Source organism: Falco naumanni, chromosome 9 (assembly GCF_017639655.2).
Source record: "Falco naumanni isolate bFalNau1 chromosome 9, bFalNau1.pat, whole genome shotgun sequence".
NCBI lineage: Eukaryota > Metazoa > Chordata > Aves > Falconiformes > Falconidae > Falco > Falco naumanni.
The window spans coordinates 50,052,943-50,080,744 of NC_054062.1; the positions used below are offsets into that span (position 1 = coordinate 50,052,943).

Consider the following 27,802-nt stretch of genomic DNA (forward strand, 5'->3'; position numbering starts at 1 on the left):
GCAGTTTGAGGGGCCACTGAATTATGAAACGATGCAGTATTTACAGACCCAGCTCCAACGGGGCAAAATGCGCCCGCACGCATCTGCTACATTACCTGACTTCTTGCTCCGTGAAATCTCCTGTTTGGATCTGGGAAGCTGAATCTACTGTTTGTCCCACTATTAATCTGTATTTAAACCTAACCCAAAGGCTAATTGAACTTTGTGATATATCCATCTCACATTTCAGCTCTGCTCAATAATAATACAGTGTAGGTAGTTGAGAGAAGGGTCAGGGGAAAAAACCCCAAACAAAAAACTCCCCTCAAACCCATCAAGAAAACAAACATTTTCATCATGCCGTGAGCTTGAGAGTAGATTTCTGCTCAGTTCTGGTCACCCAGTGTGGTTTGGAGCAGCCTTACGTCTCCGTACTTTGCAGGTCATCTTTATTCAGCACGCCCTGACAGCCGCCTTTAGTTGATGACAACACTGAAATATGAAAACTCACTCCACACGTTACGTTTGACAACTTTCAAAATTCATACATTAGAAGCGTAGCCAACACGCTCATTATATATATTGTACCTATCGATATGATGTGCCTGTTGACAGTTTTTATAATTATGTCCGCTGAACCATAGCAAAAATATTTTCCAGATATTTAAGGTGAATTCTGGGATGTAGTTGAAGCCATTGACAAAATGTGAGAACCATGAGGGTAATAGTAAAATTACCTTGATTGCATCAGATAGTTGTATGCCCACATTTTATTTTGGTTTCCAAGTGTTACATTGCTTGCTTCAGTGAAATTCAGTCAAAAGTCACATAGATTTTGTGGAAAACTTCATGGAGTTGTGAAAAGTACTTTTCCAATGCTTTCGACATACACACATTTTTAGAAATACGCTTAGCCCATAAAATGATATATGCAAAGGCTAATGCATTAGATACAATATTTAATATTCCTAAAATGTAAAATAACTTAATTCCACTACATAAATAATATCTAGGGATGCCATTTAGGTTGCTTTCCTTAACAATTAACCTGATACAAAGGCTTAGCAGGACATGCAAGTATAAATTCCAGTATGTGACATTTAATAAATGCTGAGGGCAGATTTGTATCATTGTATAATTTCTGAACACCTAAACCAGTCTTTTCTACAATCCTCATCCAATATGCGGATAAACTTATTAAAGTAAGTCCTCTTCCTGATTTTTAGCTCATTGAATTTTGTACAGCTGCCATTAGCTAGATGCATTTCACATTAAGTGTATTTCCTTCTACAAAAAATAACTGCGATAATACATCTGTAAAATAATATGGTGAGAATTTTTTTTGTCTGCCTAATTCTGTCCCACTAGAATTTAAAGGTTCAAAACCTAATATTAGCGAAGCATCACGGCTATCATGTTCTCTTCCATCTTGGGTGGGCAAGAACTTTTCCAGACAGTGCTCAGTGCTCTTATGGGGTCTTAAATTCTGGCTATAATCACACATGAACCAAAATATATTACTGTAATGTGAAACCATAAACTTTTCTGTGCCATCTCATTACCAAAAAGAAAGTAAAAAGCAGGTTATGTATGCAGGATTGAGAAAAACTAATAAAGCTTTAGCAAATCATGTAAGTATATGCTGAATTTTAAGCATGCACTTAAGCACATGATGTCAACAGAAGTTTACTATACGGTTTAATGGTTTGCTCCGTAGGGACTCTTTGTAACAAAGAGCTATGGTAGGCAGTAACATGGAAACGCTACCAGAGATGTACTCGGCAAATCAGAAACATAAAAATGCATCATCCACCTACCCTGCCAGCTTGAGAATGGTGTGATATGTCACTGTCATCAGCCCTGATGGCAGAGATGTCCAGCTGGTGGCCACAAGATCCTGGGGCAATTTTCAGATTCTCCGCTCGATAGATCTTGTGTTCACTTGTAGCACCTTCTAATGGTTCCAGAATGTAGCTTTTGTTTTCAAATACAATAATTCCCCTGTTACAGAAGAGACTAGAGTAAGATGCATAGTTTTCAAGAACTAATGTGTGTTTGTCTACAACAAACTTACAACAGGTTTTAATAATGATGGAGTATGAAAAAGCAAAGTGCTGATTTACAATGTCATGGTTGAGTGGAGCAGGAAACATCAAAGCTGTATATTTGTCATTGCAGTACGCTATACTTTAGAAGAAGCAATGGCTCAAAGAAAATTTTCCTCTTGTGAACTACAGTACTGTAGAGAAAAATTATATTTGTGTTTTATGTGTTCTGCATTCTCTCAGTGATGCATTGCCATTGCTGAGCGGAGCCACGACGTGCGTGCTTCTGAGGACCCATAGCAAACAGTAATGAACAAAAGCATGGTGAAAGGCTTTTGAAAGAAAAGGTACAGAGTTAAAGTATTCATTAGGATCTGCACTGTGCATTATACCGTTTAAAACAAATGCTGATGCAAGCATCAATTCTACCAGATGAAAGAGGCACTGCACTATCAAACCGGGATTATTAAATATTGCACAGTGGGACGGCAGAATGAAGCTCAGCTATATTAACCAGTGGATTCCTGTTTAACTCATTTTACTACCCAAAACAGTAATTTTTACAGCAATACCACCTGCTCTCTGAGGACCTCAAAGTATTTCCATCAATGAAAGCACTCTTGTTGCAGTGCTTTAAGCTACTGTATGCCCAGCGGAAAGAGGGGTTTAGGAAGAGATACAACACCTCGTCCACGAAACGTGGAAGAACCGAGGGCGTGCAGCCAACTGGGGGCTTCACATGCCGTCTCCTAAGCAAAACCCACTCTCCCTGTACACTCCAGACAACTCACCAAATAAAAGCCATGCTTGGGCTCTTGTGCTGGGTCCTGCCCGGTTATTCTGAGCTGCTACAGTAAAGCAAAGTTGACAAATAACTGAATGTCTTTCCAGTTCCTCCTGCTGAGGAAGCTGCTGGCATAAAGCTGCTTTTTTCAGCTCAGCACAGGAAATATCGGCAGCGTGGTGTGGATGTCCATGGCCTGCACGTGCTGGAGTAGGGTTTCTGGTACTCTACAGCATGAAGTAGCACAACCTCCAACAGTGTCACCGGAATTAGTAATTATAACTGCAACTGTAGAACCACAGAATAAGACGGCTGCTCTACTGTACAGCAGGACTGGCACAGCATAAGAAGGAATGAAGGAGGTTTGCAGACAGGGCTCAGGTAGAAATTTCTGTAAAAGAAAAGAATTTAATATTCTGTGCTTAACTTGCAAGTGTCTAACTTGCATCCTGAGCACATACTGCCAACCACACGGGAGAGCCCTAGGGAATTCCTACATCAAGCCGGACATCAGGTTTTCTTGGGTAACTGTGTGGCCAGAGAAAGGCACCCTTTAAAATCCATTTCTCGTCTCTCCAGCAGGGATAAGCATTTGCTTATGGGGTGTTGTAAGCGTTCATCAATTAGACACTACACAGAATAGTGCACTGCATTACTAATTTCTTCCCTGTCTTTAAATTATGAAGGCGTTAATCCCTAAGCACTGGCAAAGGTTCAGCAGCAATAATTAAATTCTATCTACCTGGAATTCCATGAAACTTTTAATTGGCCAAGGCATTCTTCCACAATTCCTCCTCTAAACTGCTCTATACTGTCTATATATGCTATTAAGCAGCATATTTCAGCCCAAAGCTGGCTGCATTTTATTAGTGGTGTATAGGAACTGTCTGCTCTTTTTATTTCTGTCTGTACTGCAACAAAGGTAAGACACTACAACCACTGTGATACTGATACGTATCTCTATACAATTCTTCTGCAGAAAGCTAAGAAAAGAAAAAAAGGAAAAAGAGGAAGGACCCAGAAGCAGGTTAATGACACCATAAAGACTGATTTAAAAACAAAAAGTAAAATTATTAGGAAAAAGCTGCCCTAGCTATTCTATTCTTGGCAAGATATGATGAAGAAACTTCAAGTCTTTGGCCTCCTAACCAGTTAACTGAAATTTTCATTCCAAGCCGACTGCACACTTTTGCTATAAACCATCATTAACACCAGTTCAGCCAAGCCAACAGATGACCATTTTCCTGTTAACTACAACAATCAGAAGTCCAAGATTAAAAAGAGAAAAAAGAAAAAAGAAAAGACTGGAAACACATAATATTAAAGGCTGTGCGACAGCATTTGCAAGAACCTGCTTTACTGACGCGAACCAAGAATCGGGGCCTGATAATTCATTTGTAGCTTCCTTAGTAGCCTTGGCAAATCAGGTCAGACACATTATTTACCCATGGCACAGGCATGCTGTGTATGATTGATCACAGCTGGAAAAGCAGGACTGATTTATTACAGTAACCCTTGTAGCTACAGCCAGGGTACCATGCAGCATGCACGATGCAGGAGAGACCTCCGAGCAGGTCGCCCCATGATCTGAGTAACCTTATACCCTACAGCTCTGAATTATCTTCAGATCTGCCTTATTAATTGAAGAATTTAGGAAACCAGGACAACGTATTCCCTTTACTCTGATAATCAGCAACTGTTTAATCAGCACAATCAAATAAGGACTGTTGTCTTTCCCTTGTGCAATTAGTCATTTAATTTTGGAGGCAGCTGGAGCCAGCAATGGAGACAGAACTCCATTGGTCACTGTTTGAAAGGGGCCAGCCTGACCATCTCCCCTCCCTGACAACTCAAAACCAACATAAAACCATGAAGGGTTTTAATTTTAATGCTAAACTTTATCCTGCTTAGAACATTAACTTTAAAAAAATATAGACTTAAATAATGTTCTTTAATTATTTATACTAGATAGGGAGAGACTTAGCATCCTTTTACTGGGTAAAGCACCTTGTTTTTCTTTTTTCTTAAAGCCAGCTTATTGTCTTGAAGAGTTCACAGCCAAAACATGCCACGTCAATGTCAGGTTTCCAATGTACCCCTTGTATATCAAGCTTCTGTGTAAAATAAGTAAACACCATTTATTTACCCCTCATTTTCATTAGCTGCAGAGCATAAAGACAAATGAGCTGGTACCAGAGTGATTAAATTTTTTCTACTGAGCACACCAGAGCCAGGGCAGCCTATTCAGCTCGCCACTGTCCCATCCCAAGTGACAGCATCAGACTTTAAGAACAGTTCCACCTTTGCATATGAAGCAATCCCATGTCAAAAAAAAAATCTGCGGATTCGGCATAAGGAAAAATATACTTTTCATTTAATGCACACTTATCCTTTGAGGGCTGCCTACAGGGTATCAGCACTTGGCTTGTGCCCATCTGTAATAAGATAATGAATATCAAATATGAATTTTCTTGGCCAGCTTTCTGTTTCTGACTTATTTTCTTTTCCTACAATTGCATTTTCCCCCCATCAATCAGTGCCAAGCACAGCACCTTAAAAGTGTAACTACTCAAAGCTATGGTTTCTTTCTTTTTTTGGTGTGGCAGGATTAGATGAACAATACCTACCAGTCATTCAATACTAAGAATCTGATGTAAAGAAAATAAATCTAAAACTACTTTTTCCTTCCACTTTTTTTCAGGTGTTTCAAAGAAGCCTCTGTTACTCCTACACCGTTTCTGTGTCTTTCTTTTGAACATGGTTCTCCCACACTCCTGAGTCAGCCTATGTTCCCCAAAGGACAAGATGGTGTAACTTTTCCATTTTCCAGCAGGCATTAATGTTAAATAATACAACGTTTTCCAATGTGCCAAATAGATAGGATGTTATACTACAGATCCCCAACCAAAGGTTATTCAAGGAACTCTAAAGGGATTTCAGCAACTCTGGGAATACTTGAGAAGTGGCTGCTCTTTAAGACCAACTTCTACTGAAATCTTTTGGAGTCCTACCATCACCTCTACCAGGCAAAAGACTCCCAGAATTCCCAAGCTTATACATACTTGGGAAAAATGCAATATAAAGTATACATTACTTGGTGTCCAGATAGCTAGTTCATGGCATCTGTGTTTTCCCCAGTCCCAAACCATACTGATACTGGGAAGTCAGAAAGATCTTGCAAATAAGCTGGGCAGGAAAGACAAGAGACAGTTCAAATCCTGTCTAAATCTATCGGGCTGTCCTTTTCATCACTGGTAGCAGAGAGGGAGGGGAAAAAACCAGAAAAATCTATATCATACAGCATGTCCAGACATCAGTTCACAGGCTCCAAGCCAACTGGAAGCGGCTTCAGTGTGGTCTTGAGCATGAGTTAACATTTCATTCTGCCTCTCATCAGGGTTTGAATCCTGCGCACGTCTGGTGCTCAGCACCAAACAAACCACATCCACATTGCTGCTAATCAGCTCTAAACATGAATGACTCCTTGGTATTTGCCTGCTCTATGCCTTTATATGCCATATGGACACATGGGGAATGTGTATATGAAATGGCCTATGATGGGAGAACTCTCTCCATCAGAAAGAAAAAGAAATTAAAACATAACTTAAACAAGTCAGTTGTTATTAATTGCTATTTAACTTGCCAGGACCCTCTCAATTAGGGAAATGCAATCTGACAAAATAACTCCACTACTTAAACTGTCAATAAAGTCAAATGTGATTTTTTTTTTTCCTCTTAAAAGGCAAAACCAAAACAAAACCTAATGCAAGGCCAGTCGTATTTCATGTATCAACAGGCTTTAGGAAATCTCAAAATATAAATGGGATTTTTCTTTTCCAACTTGTCAGCAGAAGCAAAGGCCCTGCCAACATAAACCATCAATGCATACTTGTCTGAGAAATTGTGATGCTAAAGTAAAACTTGGCTAGGACAGCATTATATGAAACTGTTATATATTATTCTGCTGTACTATACAGGGAAAGCTAAGTAAATCAATAAATCTGATATCCATGAATGCAATTAAACATTTGGTTTTAATGAAGCTCAAAGTTATATTCATTTCTAAACAATAATAATAGAAAGCTCTATTACCACTGGAACAGGAATGTAGATGTTTTCAGTTCGTAAGAAATTAATTAGACTAGAGAGGGCTGTCATGCTTACACACCACATACTCACATTAAGGCTGTCTCTGGCCACAGACACAGCAAAAGACTGTGCAGTGCTCAAGTGCCACCTAAAAAATCACAGCACCTACATTTCATAATTAATGCTACAGCTTCGGAAGTACAAGGTCTGATCCCACAGCTTATTCCAACGAGAGTTATAGTTGAATAGAGAACAGAACTGGAGCCCTGTGGCCCTGGCGTGTTCTCATGATGCTTGTGGTGGAGGTACAGCTGTCACTCACTGCAGCATTTCTGAACGTGCACGACATCAATCTGTAAAGTGATAGGTCATTTTTATTTATTTTTCTTATCTATTCTACATACTCAGGACTTTTTGTAACAAATTCCCAGGCAAGTAAAAGGGCAAACAAACAAAAGAGGAAGAAAAATGAAGTAGTGAATGAAAACTTCACTTCTAGTCTGTGTTAATAAGTTGCAGATGAGTACTATTGGGATAAATGAACAAGATGCTCTACCAACTGTTTTTCTAATGGGTTAGGTGATCTTTAGATATTTTCCAAATGTTTTGGTCATTCTTTAACTTTAAACGACTGGGAGGTACAGAGAATGGGAGCTGGACTGCAGAGACAGAAGTACTCCTGTCTCTACTACTGCCCCTGGGCAGCCTTGGACAGGTCATTCACCTCTTTCTGCATCAGTTCCCCACCTTTAAAATGGGATAAATTTTAGAAACCAGAGACAATAAATATCTATTGATAAAAAGTATCGTACAAGACCCAAGTAATACTGTTATCCTACTACACTGCACATCAGGATCCCATTAAAATATCAAGTCTGACCCAAATCAACAAAAGGCAGCATCTCAAAGGGAGGTTGAAGCAGTAGCATTATTGGGTTTACATATTGCAGTAGTGGTAGAAGTGTTCTCATGCAGACACATCATTAGTCACATATGTTTTATTCCAGCCAATGCCTTCCATTAACCTGAAAATACATTCTATAGCGCAGTGTCTAAAATGTAGTCGTACCCAGAGCCTACTGCAGAACGCACTGAATCCCTTCTCAGTGCAAGACAGATTTGTCCAGAGTGAATGCATATTGGTCTGCAACTTTGATTCCTGGAATTTAAGCAAGGAGTTACTTGAATTGAAAGTGATAATGCAATTTCATGTCCAGCATTTGGGTTGCAAGAAACAGTAATTGTGTTATCAGAGGAAGTGTCACATGTGAGCTCAACTGGGAGGGCGACAAGACAGACCAAGGAAAGGAGAGAAAAATGAAGAAGGAAAGAGGCATTGGCATCAGTGCAGATTTAATGAGCACATTTTATAGTGCTGTGCAGCAAACGGAATAACAAAAAAAGAAGGCCTGATTCAGACTTGCACATCACATTAAGGCTCATAGGATGCCTTTTCAAGTTGCAAAGCGTATGAAAAAAAATTGAATTTTAGTTCTGCTTTGTTGTGGTTGATTTTTGTTGTTGTTTTTGTTTTAATTAAGTGCTCTCAGGCACAAACTTGATGGAAAAGGGGCAGGCTCAGGCAGCTGGGTACAGATCATCTCTCGTTCTTGTCCTGGCAGTAGCAGTGGTGCTTGGGGGGTTACTGTGCACCTGGGGACAACGTGCACACAATTGTCAAAGAATGGACATAACGTTCATCTCAGATCAAAGAGGTGATTGTGATCCGGGAGCTGTTTACCGCTTGAACAGCCAGAATACAGAAGCTATGAAACACCAGAAGCTGAATGCTTTCTAACAGTAAGCTCAAAAAATGTCCAGTAGTTTCACAGTTGGATAACTTACAAACCATGTGAGATGTTTATATGAACTAAAAAGCTCTTCAGAAAGTATGGGGAAAAGCACACATCCAAACCGGTGTTTTTCTCAACTGGGGTTTTCTCCTAACTTCTTTTTTTTGGATGAAATCTCTCCTTCTATGGGGAAATGGTGCTTGAGGAGTTATGAGGAATTTAAATACTTTTTATCACTGGTTTCCTACTTCCATTCTTTTTTTTTTTTAATAATTGATGTCTGGAGTGTCATATTAAACCCCCTCTTCAACCGACTGTGCCTGGGCTGTCAGTGAGCTCAGCCAGGCCGTTTGAGAAATGGCTGGATGCTGTTGTCCTAGCAGCCTCGGGTAGCCCAGCTGTGTCATCCCACCCAGCACGGTTGTCCGTTCAGGGCTGGGGCCCTATCCCCACCGCTGTCACTGTGGGCACAGCACCCTTCAGTCGCTGCTGAGGCTGGACAATGACTGAACACCTCCCGTACCTGTAGTGGGCTTATTATCTAGCAATCGGGTAACTCCGAGGGATTCTCAGGGTTCTCAAGAGCATTTTGGTGTTTCAGAAAGAAAAGGTTTCCTGCCTGTGAGATTTGTATCCTTAAACTACCGAGGCATTTCTGAGAGCACCTGGCAAGCTCCCCCCCCCCGCCCCCCCCCCCCCCCCCCCCCCCCCAGGGAGGTCACTGTAGACCCTTTGTAGATGCATGTCCCCGCGCCAGTGTCCTCTGCCAGACCCTGGGCCAGGGAGGCTGTGCTCTTCTTCAGGTCACGTTTTTGCCTGTATTTGCTAGGTTCTGCACTTGTAGAAAAAGTAATAGGGGAAAACACCCTTCAAGTCTATACAAATTCATCACAGGAGATGTGTGTGGTGGCTGCAGGCCAAAACGATTTGCTAAAACCTTGAAGAGCCTCCGAGCTAGATAAACAGAAGGGTATTTCCTGAGGACAGGAAGGAAATGACTTGACTTTGTCGTACCTTCACCTTCCCACAAGCTTTGACAGTCTAATTGGCTTTCTCAGCCAGATGGAAGCGCCGGAAATCCTGATTACCCATTGTTCCCAATTCGTGCATTCAGCACTTACCGTCTCCTCTTCGCCATTCAGCTCTTCCTCCTCCAGAGGAGCCAGCAGGATACAGATTATGGCATGATTATATTCTCCTCTAATCTGCATTTCAGGCAGCTATCAGCATCAATCCAACGATTTATGCCATTGTAACCCTATGTGAAGCCAGGTACTTGAATGTTATGTCAGAGGATGTAACGTAGCTGGATACATGAGTGTCTGTGTATAAAGAGCCAAGTCTACTACTCGCTTACCTTTATATCTCACCCCCTCTACCTGTCTGAAAAATGCAAACGAGCCAAACCTGTCTTAGTTTGCAGATTTCACACTTGATTCTTCCTGTAGCTCATCCTGGAGTAATCATGCCATCATGCTAGTAACACATCTCAAATGCTCAACCCTGTGGCTGCACTGTAAGTAAGAACTTGATGGTTACAGTAGGTTGGAGCAAGGTTACTCCAGCTCAGCACCTTGTCTCTGGCCCTGGCCAACAGCAGATACTTAGAACGTAACAAGCCCACCACAGCTGGTACCCCAAGCTGTGACAGCGTGGGTGGCAGGGACATCTTTAGGTGTGACAGCCCTGGAAAGGCTCCCCCAACTCCCCTCCCCAGATTGTCTCGTCTTTTTTGAATCTAATGGTATGTTTTACGTTGACACCCACCTGTGACAGTGAGCTCCACAGCTTCATTATGTGTTGAATAAAAAAGTATTTTCCTTTGCTCTAAAGTCTCATTTGGCGTCTCCTAATTTTGGGGTTACGAAAAATATTCAGTAATTGTCCCCTCTTCAGCATGATATTCAACCTTGTTTCATCATACCCCTTTTCTCTGTCACGTCCTTTCAAAAATGACAAATCCTAGTCTATTTTCGCTCCTGGATAAAAGCTGTTCCATACCTTTGATCATGATTTTTGCCCTTCTTTGTACCTTTTCTGGATATAATACTTCCTTTTCTGAGATGGGGATGGGGAGGGGAAAACAAGAACTGCACGCAGAATTCAGGATGTGAGCGCGCTATGGATTTATAAAGTGGTAATGAGGGTTTTTGTTCTATCCTCTATTTCTGTCTCAGTAATTCCTATGATCCTTTTTGCTTCTTTGACTACCACTGAGCACTCAGGCTTCAGAGCATGCTAAAATGTGGAACCTATTCTTTATGACTACTTTCATGTCTTTTAATGAACTCTCCTAATCTGGGGGAAAAGACACAGTCCCTAGCTATCCACACCTGGAACAATGCCCAAGGTGCCTGTCTGGTAGGAGTGGGAGGATATTAGCGCTCTGAGATTGCAGTGAGCTAAGAGCTCGCACTTCCTTTCATTAGATGTTTTTCAGGCACTTAAACTTCAGCTCTGTGCAACAGCTGTGTGAGGTGGGTAACAATCTTTAAATGAATTTCACAGACGGAGAAACTGAGACAGAGGGATTTGTCCAATTCACTTAGAAACTGTCACAAAGCCAGGACCAGACCCTGAGAATGAGACCAGTCTTTCCTTCCACTGGTTGCTGCAAGTGAAACGGCTGCTCCAGGGACTGTCTTCACCCAGGGCTCCACGGCCACACGATGTCTTATGTCCCTACCCCTGCAGCCTGCAGCCTTTGTCATGTCATGGAAAAACAAGAGTCCCTGCTCCAGCAAGCTAGTGGGCAAGTACATCATCTTATTTTACTCTGACCTAACCTATCCTGTCCTATCCATAACTATTTTTTCAAGCTCTAATACTAGTAAAGTTGCCAGCAAGGCAAGCCATGGAGTAGTTTTGAATTGCCTTATTTCTCCTCATATTATTTCAGACTCGATCACATGCAGAAAATCATAGAATCATAGAATGGTTTGGGCTGGAAAGGACCTTTAAAGTCATCTAGTCCAATTCCCCCCCCCACCCTGCAATGAGCAAGAACAACTTCAACTAGATCTCTCCACCCAAATTCTCAAGGGATGCAGCGATACAATAACATTTTTTGGTGGCAGAGGTACACGGTGACCTGTGGGCCTGATTCTGGAAGACGATTAGTGCTTTCAGGACCTCAGTGCAGCTACTTGGGATTTCGTACCACCTGGCCTTTTATTCCTAACCAGTTTTAATGGGAAGATCTGGATGGTTCAAGTAGCTGACAGTGCATTATGAAGCCTTTCAAACAGATGTCGGTGGATCAGATCAAGTGCAGGTAACGACTGGAAGTTATTACTATTTGCTATCAGGCTATGAAATGAACTTTGTGGAGTAAGTCACCAGGCACCATAGTCACAAACTGTTCTCACTCGTGGACACTCTCTTAGCCAACCTCAGCAGCGAATGTAGCAGCTAAATGGGCACGGATGCTGAGATACGTCCTCAGTTGTTCTCCTGCTAGAGGAAAACATGCATTGGCAGGGAAGCTTACAAAACTTTGTATCGAAAAAGATGCTGCTACACTTTTCCTATGGGGAATGAGCCTAATACTGTCAGTTTGCACTTTGGGGATTTATCTGTAATTGTGCCAGATGAGAGAAAAATGTCACTGCCAGCATATGCTGCCTTGACATACCTCACTACCTAAACCCGGGAAATGACTCTCTGAGCTCAACAATTGTAAAAAGAGCACATTAGAGAAGAAAGAAAATGTGGAGAAGAGCAATTTATCTGGAGAGTTCTTGATTTCTTAGGTAGCTCTGGAACAAGACATCGGTGCAGATGCTGTCACACACAGTCCAAACTTGCCCCACGGACCCTGCAGCAACGCAGCCCCTTTAACCGAAATACCGAGCGCGCTGCCTTATATTTCACTTGCTGTAGGAACGACTGGCGAACGCAGACTGCCGTGGTCTGTGCAAGGGGTTAATTAGAGTGAACTTGGTGAAGCTGCCAGATACATACTGAAGCACCCAGAAAGCCCCTCTCCATGTGGGAATGAGCCACAGGAATCCCAGCAAACGGGTCCCTCTGACAGGGAGAGGGGTCCTGGTAACAAACTTTTCTTGCTCTGCTGCTGCCTGTCCTAGAGCTCCGTTATAAAAGCCTTGGTAATACCCCCACTGCACAAAGTACAAAACTAAGGGGAGAAGACTCCAGCTATTCATGCTGTTTGTAGATAAATTAAACAAACCCAGGAAAAGTTGAGACAGCTGGAAATCTGACAGGAAAACTGGGTTTTCCAGGGAGAACACTAGAGCCAATTTACAGTTAATTACTGTGATTTGGAACAGCTCTGTGAGTAAATACCAGTCTCTGATTGTCCAAGTAAGGAAGATAATTGTTTCCTGAACCGTGTCCATTGTGTTTTTAAAATGTTGTCAGCCTGTTCCTTTCTCAAACTCAGAAGAGGTTTGAATTTCAGCAATATGAATCTGCTACCCTTCTGTTAACACGTAGCTAAAAACCTAACGCTGAGCATCATACCTGCCACGAGCGCCATTCACGGAGCCCCACAGCCATATTTATAAGGCAGTCTCTCCTAATGACGAGGCTGCTGGACGATGCATGAGCTCACAGCTGCAAAGCAGTCCTGCCATCGCTGGGGAAACAGCTTTGAGGACCAGGAGGACTGGAGGGCCGCTGGGCATTGCCAGCCCAGAAATATGCCAAGCACCACATTGCTGCAAAGGGGTATCAAGAAAGATGGGCAGCAAGAGAGGAGGGACGTCATGAAAAAAAACCCCAAATTGCATTACCTATTTCTTTTTTTTCTTTTCTGAGCAACTAGAGGATTAATGTTTTTACAGAGCTTGTACCAACATTTGAAACCCAGATATTGATACATTCATTAAAAGGCAAAATAAAACCTCAACAGGTAGTAGGATGGTTTCTTAAGGAGCTCGAGCATTACTGAAATATTGGCTCACCTGAGTCCAGAGCAGGTACTGAGACTGACTGAGGAGTCGGGGTAACCTCGTACATTGCCATGGTAATAGCAGTGACCCTGATTGCAAAAGAGAGAAAACATTTCAGTAGTCATAAACACTCTCTGCTCTCTAGTTTCCTCATGGTTTTCCACCCCTTCATTTCAAAGGGATTATCAGTTTCAGGCTACAGCATTCAGAAACGCGCTGACAGCACTTTTCCTGTCCCACTAAATATTCACTGTACTTAACATCCGAACGGTTCCTAAACCTTGGGTCTTTTGAAAAATTCAAAGAGCTGGGGATGGGTGGGGTTTTTGCTTGGTTTTGCATTGCTTTTTTTGAAAGAAGGTCAATGACGTTTAGCTTGCATGACTGACCACCTTTTTCTGTGTTATGTTATTTAAAGCTACAATATAGGATATTTTATAAAATTAATCAGATGAACAAATCAGCTGACACATTTTGCTAGTTTCTATAGAGATCCGTATTTTAATTTAAGGTCATTTGCATCTCTGTATGTCTACAGGAGGCAGCTATGGAGAAAGAGAAGTACAAAAAAGCCAACCCCAGCCCCATAGTTTGGAAAAAATCACAGAAGGGGAAGGGAAACAGGTTAGAAAGGAAATCATTTATTGAACCAACCGAACGGCTGCATCTTATTAAGAACAACGAAGAATAAGAGGGTCTTCTGTTTTAAGAGGCAACAACACAATTTCACTTTGTGGATAGGTTATTGTGTTTCCTCAATGAGCCACCGCTTGCAAAAGGCACCCACAACAGAGGTACTTTCCTAGCATATACACATATCTGTCTGGAATCAAGGTTAATTTTATTGTTGACTAAAGGTTATATTACATTCCCAATTATGTGACTGGCTGGAAAGCAGCGATTGTGTCACATCCCGCATTTCATTTCTCATGGCTCCTTTGAATGCCACCTGGAAACTGAAAACAGCCGTGTAAAAGGTTCCGATCTTATTAGTGCAAAGGAAAGTTATCACTCATGCTTCAACCTGACAGTCATCTCACTGTGCCTTTTTATTACTTGGTTCATTCGCATCCATCTAGCTGCATTAATTAACCTTTTCAGTTTTGGGGCATGGTTTTCACTTACAAAGCCTTACATAGCAGACTCCAAAAGACCACCTTGATTGTGTTAAAGAAACCAATAGCTGTGAAAATGCTGGTCAAGATATAATAATTCAGATATGAATTTTCTGCAAATAACACTACACCATGAAAAAATTGTTTAGAGCATTTGTATTTCCAACATGAGCAACTGAACACAGAACAGCAACATCTGACTTTCTAAATACAAATTCCAGTGGCTTTTCTCAGTGAAAGAAATGACAGAAACAGGGTGTTTTACTCTTGGGTATTTTTATCATCAGTACTTGTAGTCGATGACACATTGGCAAGGATAAAGCCACAATAGAAGGGAGGAAGTCACCAACTGAATTGTTTGGGGATGATTGCTTCAGTCACGGTTGTGATGGATGTCAAAGTTCTCAGTGTGAGCATGCTATTTCACTGTGATGTTATCAGTTACACATATCCGGTTGATAAGACAGAAGAAAAAAGTGCCCTCCGCCTCAGCACTGACTCTCATATAGTGACCCTGAAACAGGCTAAAACCAAAAATGAAGCAGGTTTATTCTCATTACTTAAAGTATAAGGCAGAGGGGCAGTTCAGAGCTCTTAAGAAGGCAGTCTTTGGCGTTTAGCATCACCAGCATTAAGAACAGCCCTCTGAAACGGGGGGGGGGGACAAGCTGATATCTCGTCCCACACAGGCTGCTGCTGCAGTCTAGCTGTCTTTATCCGAAAGCGAATTACAGCAAAGGTCCTGATTTCTTTCCCTCTCCACAAACAACTTGTCATTTTATCAACTCTGAGCTCCTTGTTGTGGCTCATTTCACAATTTCTCTAAGATCCACATACTATATGGTGCCAAAGCTCAACACTGAAAATGTAAACTTATCAGACCATGGCCTGCAATTGCACTGGTAGAAAATTGATTTCTAGCTCAGTAACTCCACTGAACCACAGGTTGTTTGGTTTTTTTTCTCCTATCAGATAATTTTATTCCTATAAACTAGTATATAAAATGGATGACCCCCTAAACCCAAATAATTACCAAGGCTGATCTGTCATACTTAAAACAGTACTCTACCCTTACTTGAGATCATTTAATAAATACCAGCTTGTGACACCTGCAAATTTTTCAGGTGCTATAAACCAGAAAAATAACCCAGACACTGACTTATGTGCCAGAGAAACTCCCCAAATGACAGCTCCACAAACCTGACTGGGTTTGACCTCCAAGCAGAATTTGACTAAGCAAATTTTCAATGGGAAATTGGACTTTGGTTTCAACTATAGACTACGCTGATGTCATCAGCAAAGAAGAGATACAAAAATAAAATCTCAAGAGACTTATCTTTTTTAAACCATATTGTGGCATTTAATGAAAAATGAATTCACTGATCGCTCTCTCAAAAAAAAATATCTTTTAGGCAGCACAATGCACTGTCAGTATTGATCTTGACTTACTGCCGTTATGTAAACAGATTTTTGGTTTAGTAAAGGAAAGCCTAGCCATCATTAGCTATACACATATCCATGCCAGTGTAGGTTAGTCTGTCAAAGACATGTGTGCGTCACTTCTTTCCTTTCACTTCCTTTAAGAGTCTACACAGCCTTCCTTCTTCTAAAAAAAAAGAGTATTTTCTAGTAAGCTGATTTTGAAGAAGATACGAGCATCCAGCAAAAAAAGAAAATGCTGAATGCTTTCAGAATGACTGCTTTACTTGGGATGTCTGGGGCTATAATGAAGATGCAAAGCCCGTTATGGGTGGGAACACAAGGCACGATGCCTCTTCTGACAGTGTCAATAAATAATAATATAACATAACAGATACTTCATAGGACTTAGGCAGACAAAATATAAACTTTGTAACTAGAATCACTTGCTGCATTGTTTCTAATTAAGGAATTCATACTGTCAGAGAACAGAACCATTACTGCTTTAAATCTTTTTTTTTATTTACAAAAAGCAGTTTTAAACTACTGATTTTAACAAGGATGATATTAGCTGCATTTATATATTTTCCTGGTTTGGTTTTGGCTGGGATATAGTTAATTTTCTTCTTAGTAGCTGATACCACGCTGTGTTGTAGATTTAGTATTAGAAACTAGTTGAAAGCACAGTGATGGTTTTAGCTGTTGCTGGGTGATGTTTACACCAAGCAAAGGACATTTCAGCTTCCCGGCCCTGCCAGTGCGAGGGTGGAAGGGCACAACAAGCCGGGAGGGGACACGGCCAGGGCAGGTGGCCCCAACTGTCCCAAGGGGTAGTCCATGCCATGGGACGTCGTGCTCGGTATGTAAACTGTGGTGGTGGTGGCCAGGGCTGTGCGATTGCTGCTGGGGTCTGGCTGGGCATCAGGCAGCAGGTGATGAGCAACTGTGTTGTGCATCACTTGGGTTTTTACCCTTCCCTTTGGATTTTATTCCTCTCCCCTTCTCTCCTTTTTTCATTGTGATTGTTGTTGCTGTTGTTGTTACTACTATTATTATTATTATTATTATTATTGTCGTTGTTGTTATAGTTATCATTATTATTGCAGTTTTCTATTTACTCTTTTTATTTCAATTATTAAATTGTTCTCATCTTTTTTCCCAATCCTCCCCATCCCACTGCGGGGCTGGAAGGAAGTGAGTGAGCAGCTGTGTGATACTTAGTTGCCAGTTGGGGTTAGACCATGACACATATATATATATATACACATACACATGCATATAAATAAAAATACATACATACATACATGCATACAAAGTGTATCTGCAACACTCTTATGGTCTGGTTTAAAAAATAAATCCAACCCACTCCCTCTCCCAAACCCCAGCCATGACTTCCCCAATGAAGAAAGGCACTCAAGCCTTCAAAAGCTCTGATGTGAGCTTCTGCACTATGGAAATCAGACATTTAGGGCTTTCTTCCTCACTGAACCGGGACTGTCCTCCGTAAGTGATCAACGATGGTTGCATTTATTACAAAATTTTAATGGGTCTATGTCCAAGAAGCTGAACAAATCTTACAGGCTTTAAAAGTCACCTGGTTAAAAACCCCACAGCTTGCCTTTAAAGTCACTCTCTAAAAATTCACATGTAGGATCACAGCAGTCAAAAAGGTACTGAAGGAAACAATAAAAAAAGATCACAGATCGAGCTGTTTCATCCCATGGCTCAGATCCCGGCAGAGAGCACTTTGGGTTTTAACAATGAAGCGTCGCTTCCCCGTGACACGCCACCCTTACCGTGTAATTGCGTGCGAGAACCACATCAGTGCCGTCTTTCAAATAATGTGTTTCTGTGAAGCTGCTGGCTAACAGGCCCCTGAAAAAAATAAAGCACACGCAATATTAAGGCCGCATCACCTTGACTTTGTCCTTTAGTGGTTCCGTTTCAGAGAGTGATCAAAGCCAAGCGTTAATGATACAATGACTACTGGGGCTGTGTGTGAAATAAGGAAAAATAGAACTGCATTCCTGAAGCTGCAGTACGGGAACACTCCCTTTGTTAATTGTGAAAAGACTACAAGTTTCCAGGCTACTTTCTCTTCCAAATAAGGACTGCATGCCAGCACATTTCAGTATTGAATCTTCCATGTAATTTTCAACACCTTTTACATTAAATCAGAAATCTAGGCATTTGGAGTATTGTTAAGTAATGGTGGTTTGTGGAAAAGGAAAATCTTTTCCCTGTGTTACTTATTTTTCTAAAGAATGTGTTGTATTCATCAGCAAGTGACCACCCAAAGACTAGTTTAGCTCTGGGTAAATGAAAAAAACTTCTTCCATTGACACTCAAAGAAAATCGCTACAAGAACATCACAGAAGTTAAAGGACTGGATTTACGCTCATCACCTGAAAAGGATGTTCATGAACAGAAATCTAACAACTTGAAGTGATGTATCAGGAGACGGTGAAAAAACATGTCTGTGATGAGACATGTTCTCATTCTCTCCACACTTCCCCTCCTGCCTTTGGCAACGATATAAAAAAATCTTGAGTTGCAATTGCCATTTTCCAGACATCTCCAGAGAGGGGCACATGCATGACAATGATGAAAACTTTTCTTTTGGTAGTAAACTCATGGAACAGGGACAACAGCATTTTTTTTATTTTTTTTTTTTAAGAAGTCTTGCTATTAATCTGTTTTTCAACTCCTTATCTAAAAAGTATTGCTAACAAGGCCAGAAAGAAGAATACATAATCACATTTATTCCTAACATAGCTATGTCCTGACACAAATTCTAGAGAAATGCAAAAGCACAATACAGAAGAAACCAAAGATAAATGCCACCATCACCCTCAGAAAACTGGAGAGTTTGGACTACTGAAAATCTTCGGCACAGCATTTCACAATGTTCTTTCTGTTCCAATTCAGAAATGTGTTTCTCCCTTGGGTTGTTCATTTGAACAAATCAGGCCCTTTCCTTTATTTAAAGGCGCTCTTGCATATAGAGTAGTGTGAACAAGTACACAGTCTCCATCCACACTTCTTGCACTTTAATAAACATTAAAGCTAGAACACGAAGAAGCATTTATTTTTCATTACTGATTTATTTGGATCACATTAATATCCAATGGCTCAGTCACTATCAGGATCTGGTTGTGCTAGGAACTGTACAAACACTTATTAGAGAGAAACCCCATTTTTAGAAGCCTCTATCTTAAGATAGAAGGAAAAAAATAATGAACAAGACTGATAAAAAAAAAAGAAAAAGAAAGAAAAGAAAAAGATAGAAGGAAAGGGCAATGTAAAAAGATGAAGGTAGCAAAGCCCCAACATACTGAGTATTCAAGCACAGATTCTCACTTCACGTTTTTCAGCTTGTGGGAAATATTTGCATTTTAATAGATACTGAATGTTAAAACACCGCAGTGTTTGGTGGGTTGTGCAGGAACTGCTCTGGGTCTCAGCCAGCCACCACACCTAGAGCAGGATTTGGTTGTCCAACCAAGCATCTAGTGTTGATCAGAGATACTCTATATATTTCAGCAGTCAGCTCCGTAGGGACACCTCAAACCCCTTGTACTGTCTTGCAGGGCATTTGACACCAACGTTCATCTCACCTCTCGTGCCTGCAGGCTCTAGAAGGCCTCCCTGAAACAGTGTGCTCTATCCATTTTTCACTGTCTTATTATCACAAAAAGCAGCTGCTTTCTTAATTATCCTTATTATTTATATAACAACACTGCTAAGTTCTGTGCTTAGCAGGCATTAATTACCTTTGCAAAGGCAAAAGGCAAGACCCCATCATTACTGAAGCCAACGGAGTTCTGCCGTGCACTTTCTGGAAATGGAATTTCATCTGGGATACTGGAGCAATTTGTATCTAATGGCATCAAACACAGGCAAGGGATAGGGTAACAGATGTAGCATAAGGGCAAAGCGACCGAGCAATATACTTGCTTTTTGCTCTGCTATTTCCAAAGTGTTTGACAGCAGTGATGATAAAGGTGACCTTTCTGCTTCTGTTCATTCTACCCTCAGGCACAGGTTTAGAAAATATTTCATAGATCCATAGATTTTGATACCAGCAGGGAGCACTGTGATCAGCTATCTGACCTGCCGCATTACATAGATCATTTAACTCAAATTAGTCCTCTAGTATGATGACCGTGATGGAACCAGACCTGTTTTCTTACCGCATAGAGCCCTTGTCTAGATTTCCCATAATGAAGCTATCACAAGTCCGCTAAGTTTTTAACAATTAATTAAGCTCAGTGTAAAAACACTGCCCTTTGTGTCTAGACTGACTGTGTCCACACTCAGTGGATCTCACTCCTTTACGTCAATGCTTCATTTTTATTTGAGCCTTCATGGACAGTTCTACTTACTAAAGTAAGGAAATATAACAGGTAGCCAAATTCCTGGTGTAGCTGTCATCAATATCCCTACCAGGATGAAAGCCTGCTATCTACCCTGATTAGATTACCGGCTGAACACAAGAATTCCCAGCGTGAGCAGTAAAAGACTGGTAAGAGCACCAAGATGATGGAGTCCCATTACGGACTAACCTAATAAAAAGTATGCCCCAATGTAGAAGCCAAAGTAGGATTTCAAATGATGGAAATTTCATGTACCACTGAAAGACCTTTTTAAGAAAATGAGAAAGTTTTTCAGGCGTCTGCATTAACACTCCTTTGGTTTAGTAACTAAGCTGCCGTTGCCCAGATGTGTTTTCCTGCCACATGCAGTCTAGCGCTGGTGTGAAAGCAAGCCAGAGGAAACGCTTTCTCCACACGGTAGAGGCTGGGGACCTCTAGAAGACATTTTGCAAAGGAGTCCAACAATTTCTGGCAGAGAAAGAAGCTGTTATCCCCACTTTCAAAATGTCTAATATCTTAAAAGCTGTATAACCGTATAAACACACGGCGTTAGTGTCCAGGGACAGCAAGTCATATAAAGGCATTTCTTGGAAAGTTATAAAAACTAAGTGTAACAAGCACTCGAATTCCACCACTGAGTGTGCACCGCTTCACTTTCCAATTATGGCAATAATGTTTAACATACCAAACAATAACTTCAACATATGTATCTATTAGGTAGTCTAATTACCCTCCATCCCGCAAAAGATATCCAATGTAATAGATTGCTTTACATTTCTGGTTTTGACCCACAGTAAAGGAGATTAATAGAGGTAAGTAAATTAATTGAGATAGCAAGCTACTTAACCTAATTGGATCAATGTAATTCTGAAAGAGCAGGGATCAAAATAACATTAATATATCATAGTGCAATTCATCACCACGTCTGGAGTTTCAAATGTTGTCAGCTACAATGCTCAGCAGTACCAGATGATTATCATTTTTTTGCACCGCATGAAGAAGCAGAAACAAATGCTATAAAGAACTGCATCTACTGTTGGATATGATTAAAAAAAAAAAAAAATCAGTGCACTTTCTCATTTATTCTCCGAAGATGCAAAAGTGCAATTCTTGAGTTAAATTACTTATGTACTTAGGCACTGTTTGTCAGCACCGTGGATTTTTTCACACTTCCCAGAGCCAAATTAACAAGTAGAACCTTTGATGGCCCAGAAGAACAAGTTTTATCCTTCCTGATCTATGACAGACACAGCACAGGCTTCCTCATGCTCTGTAAATCAGTAAGAAGCTTGCCTGTCAGATTTGCTGAAACATTTTCAGGTGTCAAGCAGCTTCCACTAACCTAAGCCTCAGGGAATACGATGAACGTTATTTAAACTTCTAACTGACTCTTTCTAACCTTCCTGACCCCCCGCAATGTGAAGCCTTAGGCGGTTTGTTTGGGAAGGGGGAAAATGTCCTGTTTTAAACACATCAAATTTTTTGCTCAATCCATTTAATGACAGGAATGGTAATTTAACACACTGCCTCTCACTTGCAAATGAGAAAATCAGTCTCTGCTCTCCAGGCACCAATACATTATTTCAAAAGGTTATAATGATATTTCATCACCCAGGGAGTCAGCAAGACAGAGTCTCAGAAGCTAGAGACGGAAAAAAATCTAGTGGATCATGCAGACGGCCTCCCTGGAAGCCAAGAATGCTATAGATCAAATCAGGTTCTGTCTCATCGCGCTTCAAATGTCAGAAGCAATGCTGATCCCACCGCTTTCAAAGGGAGATTACTTTGCATTCCAGCAGATGTTACTGTCACGATGCATTTCCTGATATTCAGCCTTTTCTAGTTTTCCTGAGTCACACTTCTTTCACTAGCTGAGACAATTGTTTTTCCTTCTTGGTACATCTATCATTCAGATTGGTGCAGATTATTATCAAATTCTCCCTTAACCACCCATGTGCCAAGCATGGAATATCAGGCTATAAAAAATGACGAGAACTGTGTACCTTTCATGTTAGTGCTACTCAGCAAAATGCTAAGCATCACCACAGTCAGAGCAGACACCAGGGCTCCCCTTGGTGATACGGGAGAAACTGGCAGACAAAAGCCTAAGGAACAAATCTCTAACAGCACACAGGCTTGTTCTTCCGTCTGTCTTTTAGGATGAAATTTCTTTGGTTGCCCTCCCCGTTCCAGGTCATCCCCCCTGCTACACGGATATAAGGGGGAAGACACCAACACCGTTCTCCATCAAGGTGGATCACAAGTCTCTCAAGGCTGATCTGTGAGCCTGAAGTGACACCCAGCAACCGAGACTCAACAGCACCGCTGTAAAGCCACGCAGTGCGATGGATGTCTGGATGGTCTGGTACACGTTTCCTTGACATCCTGGGTGGTGTGTGGCTCACTCTCACACATCTCAGCACGACTATGCTTTGCTTTTGCATGACATGGAGGATAAAAATTGACCTTTGCTTCAGCAGGGAATCAAGCTGGCAGAAGAGACACAAGTTTTTACACTAATAAATCCCTGCTTCTGCTTGCCTGATTGTTAGTGCGAGCGAGCCAGCAGGGACCTCGCCTTCTTCTTTTGGGCACACACTCTGTGGTACAGAGCCCAAACCCACCCAGCACTGCCAGGGATGTGGCGTGATCTGCCTACTGCCATCAAACATTAACTAGGACTTTGAGATGGGGGAAAGTGGAACAGGAACAGGACACTTGGCTAAAATCCCATGCTTGAAATAGAAACACCACAAGCAATTTCTAAAAGCTGCTTTTTCTTCTGAATCTCATGGAAGTGTAAAGCAGCCTCAAACCAGAGCTAGAGCTTTGTCGACTATTTGACTCTGAGGTCTGACACGCCTAGGAATGAATCTTGGGCATTGCGCATATATACTGCAAGACTTGCAGGGCTGAAGCGTATGACCTGATTTTTGTTTCTGCAACTCCTTGTCCTGTGGAAAGGTTTGGGAGTGCAGCCCCTAATCCTCACCTTAAATCTTCTTTCAAATAGGGTCATGTATGGACATGTCTGTTCTGGGGTCCAACCTCACAGCGATGCGCCCTTGGAGTAGGAGGTTTCCCAAGGTTGTATGTGATGATACAGGGACGGTGCTGTGAGCCTCCTGCGCTTTGCAGAGGAACATGCACCTTTCATGCTCTTAAGTTTGCTTTTCCACTTACCTTTGTTTTTGCTTAACACCTCAGTACAGCTACACCACTTCAAGAACTGGTCCTTTAGGAAGAATATTAAATACTCCTATGACTTCTTAAATGATGGCAGTCAGCAGCCTCACCTCCTTGGTGGGAACATCGATCGTAATAAGCCCCTGGTAGCGCAAGGCTGACTCCAGTCTGACCGGTGCTTCCCTTCCCCGCAGACACGCTGCTTGCAGCTCAGACGGGCACCTGACCTTTACCGATACTTGTTAGTCTTTCTCGTCCTTCCAAATGATGAAGTGCCCGTTTTCTCCCCCAGCCAAGTCCTGCCTCACTCTGTTAGGCAAATCCACGTTACAAGCCCTCCAGCTGTGCACTGTAAATCCTGCCTGCAAATGGGGGAGGTGAGTGGGGCGAAACAGGACGGCGCATGGGCAGTTATAAAAAATGTCATCTAAACCTCTGCCCACTGACACCAGCATACTCCATTAATCCTTAAGCATCTCAGTTCAGGTCGTTTTGACCTTTATACTGGATTTTTTGTTAATTCTTCCATTGTTGTATTTCTTCACTGGTATATTCAGAGGAATGAACAAGTCCGTTAAGCCCGCCGCTTCTGCTGTGGTGGTCCCAGCACAAGGACCTCCTGATATTCAGAAAGGTGATATTCACAGAGATGTTTTTCGATTCTTCTTTCTCATTACAACATAACGAATGAGTGAAGCATGGGTAATGACTTTCCCATGCACAGGCACCTAACATCATCCTATCTGCAAAACCACCACATATTCTTTAAACACGACACATTCTTTCCCCTTGTTTAATTATCTTAAGTGATTTGAAATGTTTTTGGACATTTTCCCATTGAATGTCTCCACTTCATAATATCCTATCTGCTACACTCCAGCGTGCTGCCATAGCGGGACTGCAATGTCATAATTGAAGAACCTGAGAGATTGAAATTCACAGAGCTTAATTAGCGCAACAATTCTGAAGACAAGATGGGAGCAAAATAAAACTATAATAGCTAGGAAATCACCCGGGCATCCCAAGTTTCAGTACTAACTCTATGGCAGTAGCCTCTAGCCTGTTTCACGTCGTCTGTGGATAGACAATTTGAGTAGATCATATGCTACATTTGAAAAATATGTCTCTGTACGTCCACCCAGTTCTTTTGATGCAAAATTCATATAATCCTGTGTCTGCTGGAGCCCACGTTAAAATCCCACTCCCATCTCCTTGCATGAGTGGAACAGTATCTGGCACCAAGAGAGCAAATTTTTATAAACAAATGCTACAACATCAAAAGCAACAGCCACACTCTGAGTTATCCCTGGACACTGTGTTGAAACACAGGTACTCTCAATGATAGCTTCTCTCTGGTGTGCTGGGGATAGGGAGACAAGAGGGGCAAAGCACAGCTTCTAAAGCCTACAAGCATCCTCTCTTCAGAACTAGTCACTACCTGTGGTTGCAGCATACAGAAAACCAAAGAACAGCCTAAGCAAACAAATCCAAACACCTAGGGGAGAAAACCACCTCAGTAGCAGGCAATCACCGAGTGATTGAGAGCTTTCTTGTTTCCTGTTTGCTTGGAAAATAAACCATAAAACTCACCTCCCCACACTTCAATAGAAAAAGACTGAAATGAATTTAAGCACGTCAGCGGCCTCCCATGCTGTCCCAGGCTCTCCATGCACACCCTGCTTGCATCCCTCATGGCAATGTTTACAGCAAACATTTACCTGACAAAACTGTAGCTGTAGCGTTCATTTTATCATTCTAATTCCAAAATGTTAATGAAGAGACAGACTACTGTTAACCAGTGTTGTGGTGAAAGCATGTTCTCCCTTGGAAGAAGATACAACAAAATGTTTTCCAAAAAAGCAGATGGGTGAAAGCCAATTCTCTCCCTGAAAGGGCTTAAGCTTGGCCAAAACCCTCTGGGCAGTCGTGATGCACCTCAGATGGTCATTAAGGGATGAAGCAACCTACCTGGCATGTGGAGGGGAATGAAAGGAAAAAGAACAAGGTTAGCTGTGTCTTCACCAGAGAGCTTGGAGACATAGCCAAACTTCTCCAGCAGAAGAGGTAATGGCATCACTTCTGGGAGCTTTGACTAAAACTGCGCATCTCACACACATCAAAGGACAACATCAGAGCTGGTTTCCCAGCATCCCACCCACGCTAACCTTGAAGATGCTCTGACTTTTCACCAATCAACTCCAATATACCAGAGCAGCATTTGACAGTTTTCAGCATCTCTCTCACAGAATTGTCCTAGGAGAGCTCCTTGTGAGGAATATTTTATATTACCTCCTTGAGCTTCCCTGTGTAGTAGAACAATAGAAATTGTACAATGGGTTCAGCTGGGCAGCCTGCCATGAAAAGCAACACCTTCAGTAAAGACTCCAGAATAACACCAGCCATGAAATGCTGTCAGCTACAGAGAGGTGACAGCACTTACTGGTTAACTGACTTTTTGATGGAAAAATACAATTCTGTACGTTTAGGCAAACTATGTCGGCTGACTGCTTTAGAGCTACTTTACTGTGTGAGCCACATTGAGTAGTTTTAACTTAGAACAATGGAAGTGGCTGTGAAACCCTGAAGCAACATGACAAAAGTTCAAGCATTATGCTGGAAAAAACCATTGAACGACTACACCTCTGAAGTATCTATGGCAAAGATCAAAATTAATGGGCAAAGCTGTACTGCAGCATGAACCCGGACAAATTTACGCAACTCAGTATTCTGAATTGGCTTTGGCTAGACTAAAGACTAACACGGTTCTGAAAGTCTGGCTCCCCTTCCATGGATCTGTTCCTCAGATGACAATGCTGTGGTTTCTGATGAAATACATACTTCCTACGATTCTGCTTCCACTATAACTTGTACAAGATAATCTAGGGGATTTTTTTAACATTCTGATCTTGCATGCAGAATACAGCATTAGTTACAGATGTAGGCAACGCAGACAGCACCATAAAATCATGGCTCAAAAGATTTCACTAGAAAACATTGAGATGTTTCAGAAGCTAAGAAGTACATATCACAAGTGGCAGACATAATATTTTAATGCATTCTTTTCTAACATCACAGTACTTCCTTTCATAAAACAAATTCTTTGTAGTCCCTGTAACATTTCTAGGATGGCATATTTTCATTAAGTAATAAGTCTGGAGATACTGGGCTGGAAAGCTGTCAAATTCTATTTGAAATGTTTCATTCAATTAAATATGTCGTTTGTAGCTGAGTAAACCTATGCTGCTGAACAGATGTCATTGGGCAAATTGTCTCACTGTACTTTCATCTGAACATTTTCAGACTAGTACAGAATTCTATTTGAAACATCCAAGAAAACTAGTCCTAACATGGAAAATTTATAAACATAGAAATTTAAGCAATACCAATGAAAAATCAGACCTTATTAAAATATAACTAACAAAATATAAATAGTGCTGTGGGCTTACAAAAGGTTATATGCAAGCACTGAAATCCTTTTGGAAAGCCAGGCACTTATATTAATGAAAAGTCAGCGAGCCTAGGTTTATTCTTAGACTCTGACCAGCAACCACATCTTCTCCGTCTCTCATTCTCGCTTTTTGTGTGTGTGCCTGTAGGTTTGCATTTGCGTTTTTAATGTAAATGAACTTATCTTGCCGTTTCTGCCAGTTTGATGAAACATAAAATAGTATTTTTGTTTTATAAAGCCCTCAGTTTTTCCCTTGCCACAAGAATGAGCCATTTGCTCTAAATAGGCTGTACTCATATTTCACTTGCAGAACACCGCTGACTTTTACAGATATGCCTTCATTCTGCCCTACGCCTCACTGTCCCTCTCGCTAACCTTTTAAAATTCTGGATGAAAAGGGCAGACATGTGTAAGGACATTTTGGTGCAAAATCTGCGTTGAAGTCTCAAGCCTACAAATGTGGTATGCGTGCTCATTTAAAACTAAGTAAACGCAAACGCCGTTAAGACTGGCTGCAGGTTGTCAGACCAAAGGTCCTCCTAGTCCTATATTCCACCTCCAACAGTGGCCAATATGAGGGAAATAACTCGTGAAGAGGACAGGCATGCTACATTTCCCTGAAATACTGCTCCTGCTGCTCTGCCTCCGAATC

General features: G+C 41.5%; 1 protein-coding gene across 1 annotated transcript in view; it reads right to left on the reverse strand.

Moving 5' to 3' along the window:
- ADAM12 (ADAM metallopeptidase domain 12) overlaps positions 1–27,802 on the reverse strand; it is a 187,631-nt gene that overhangs the window by 65,349 nt on the left and 94,480 nt on the right. The window contains 3 exon segments of the mRNA XM_040607235.1: positions 1,797–1,980; positions 13,619–13,695; positions 17,937–18,015. Coding sequence (XP_040463169.1) covers positions 1,797–1,980; positions 13,619–13,695; positions 17,937–18,015 — 340 coding nt within the window.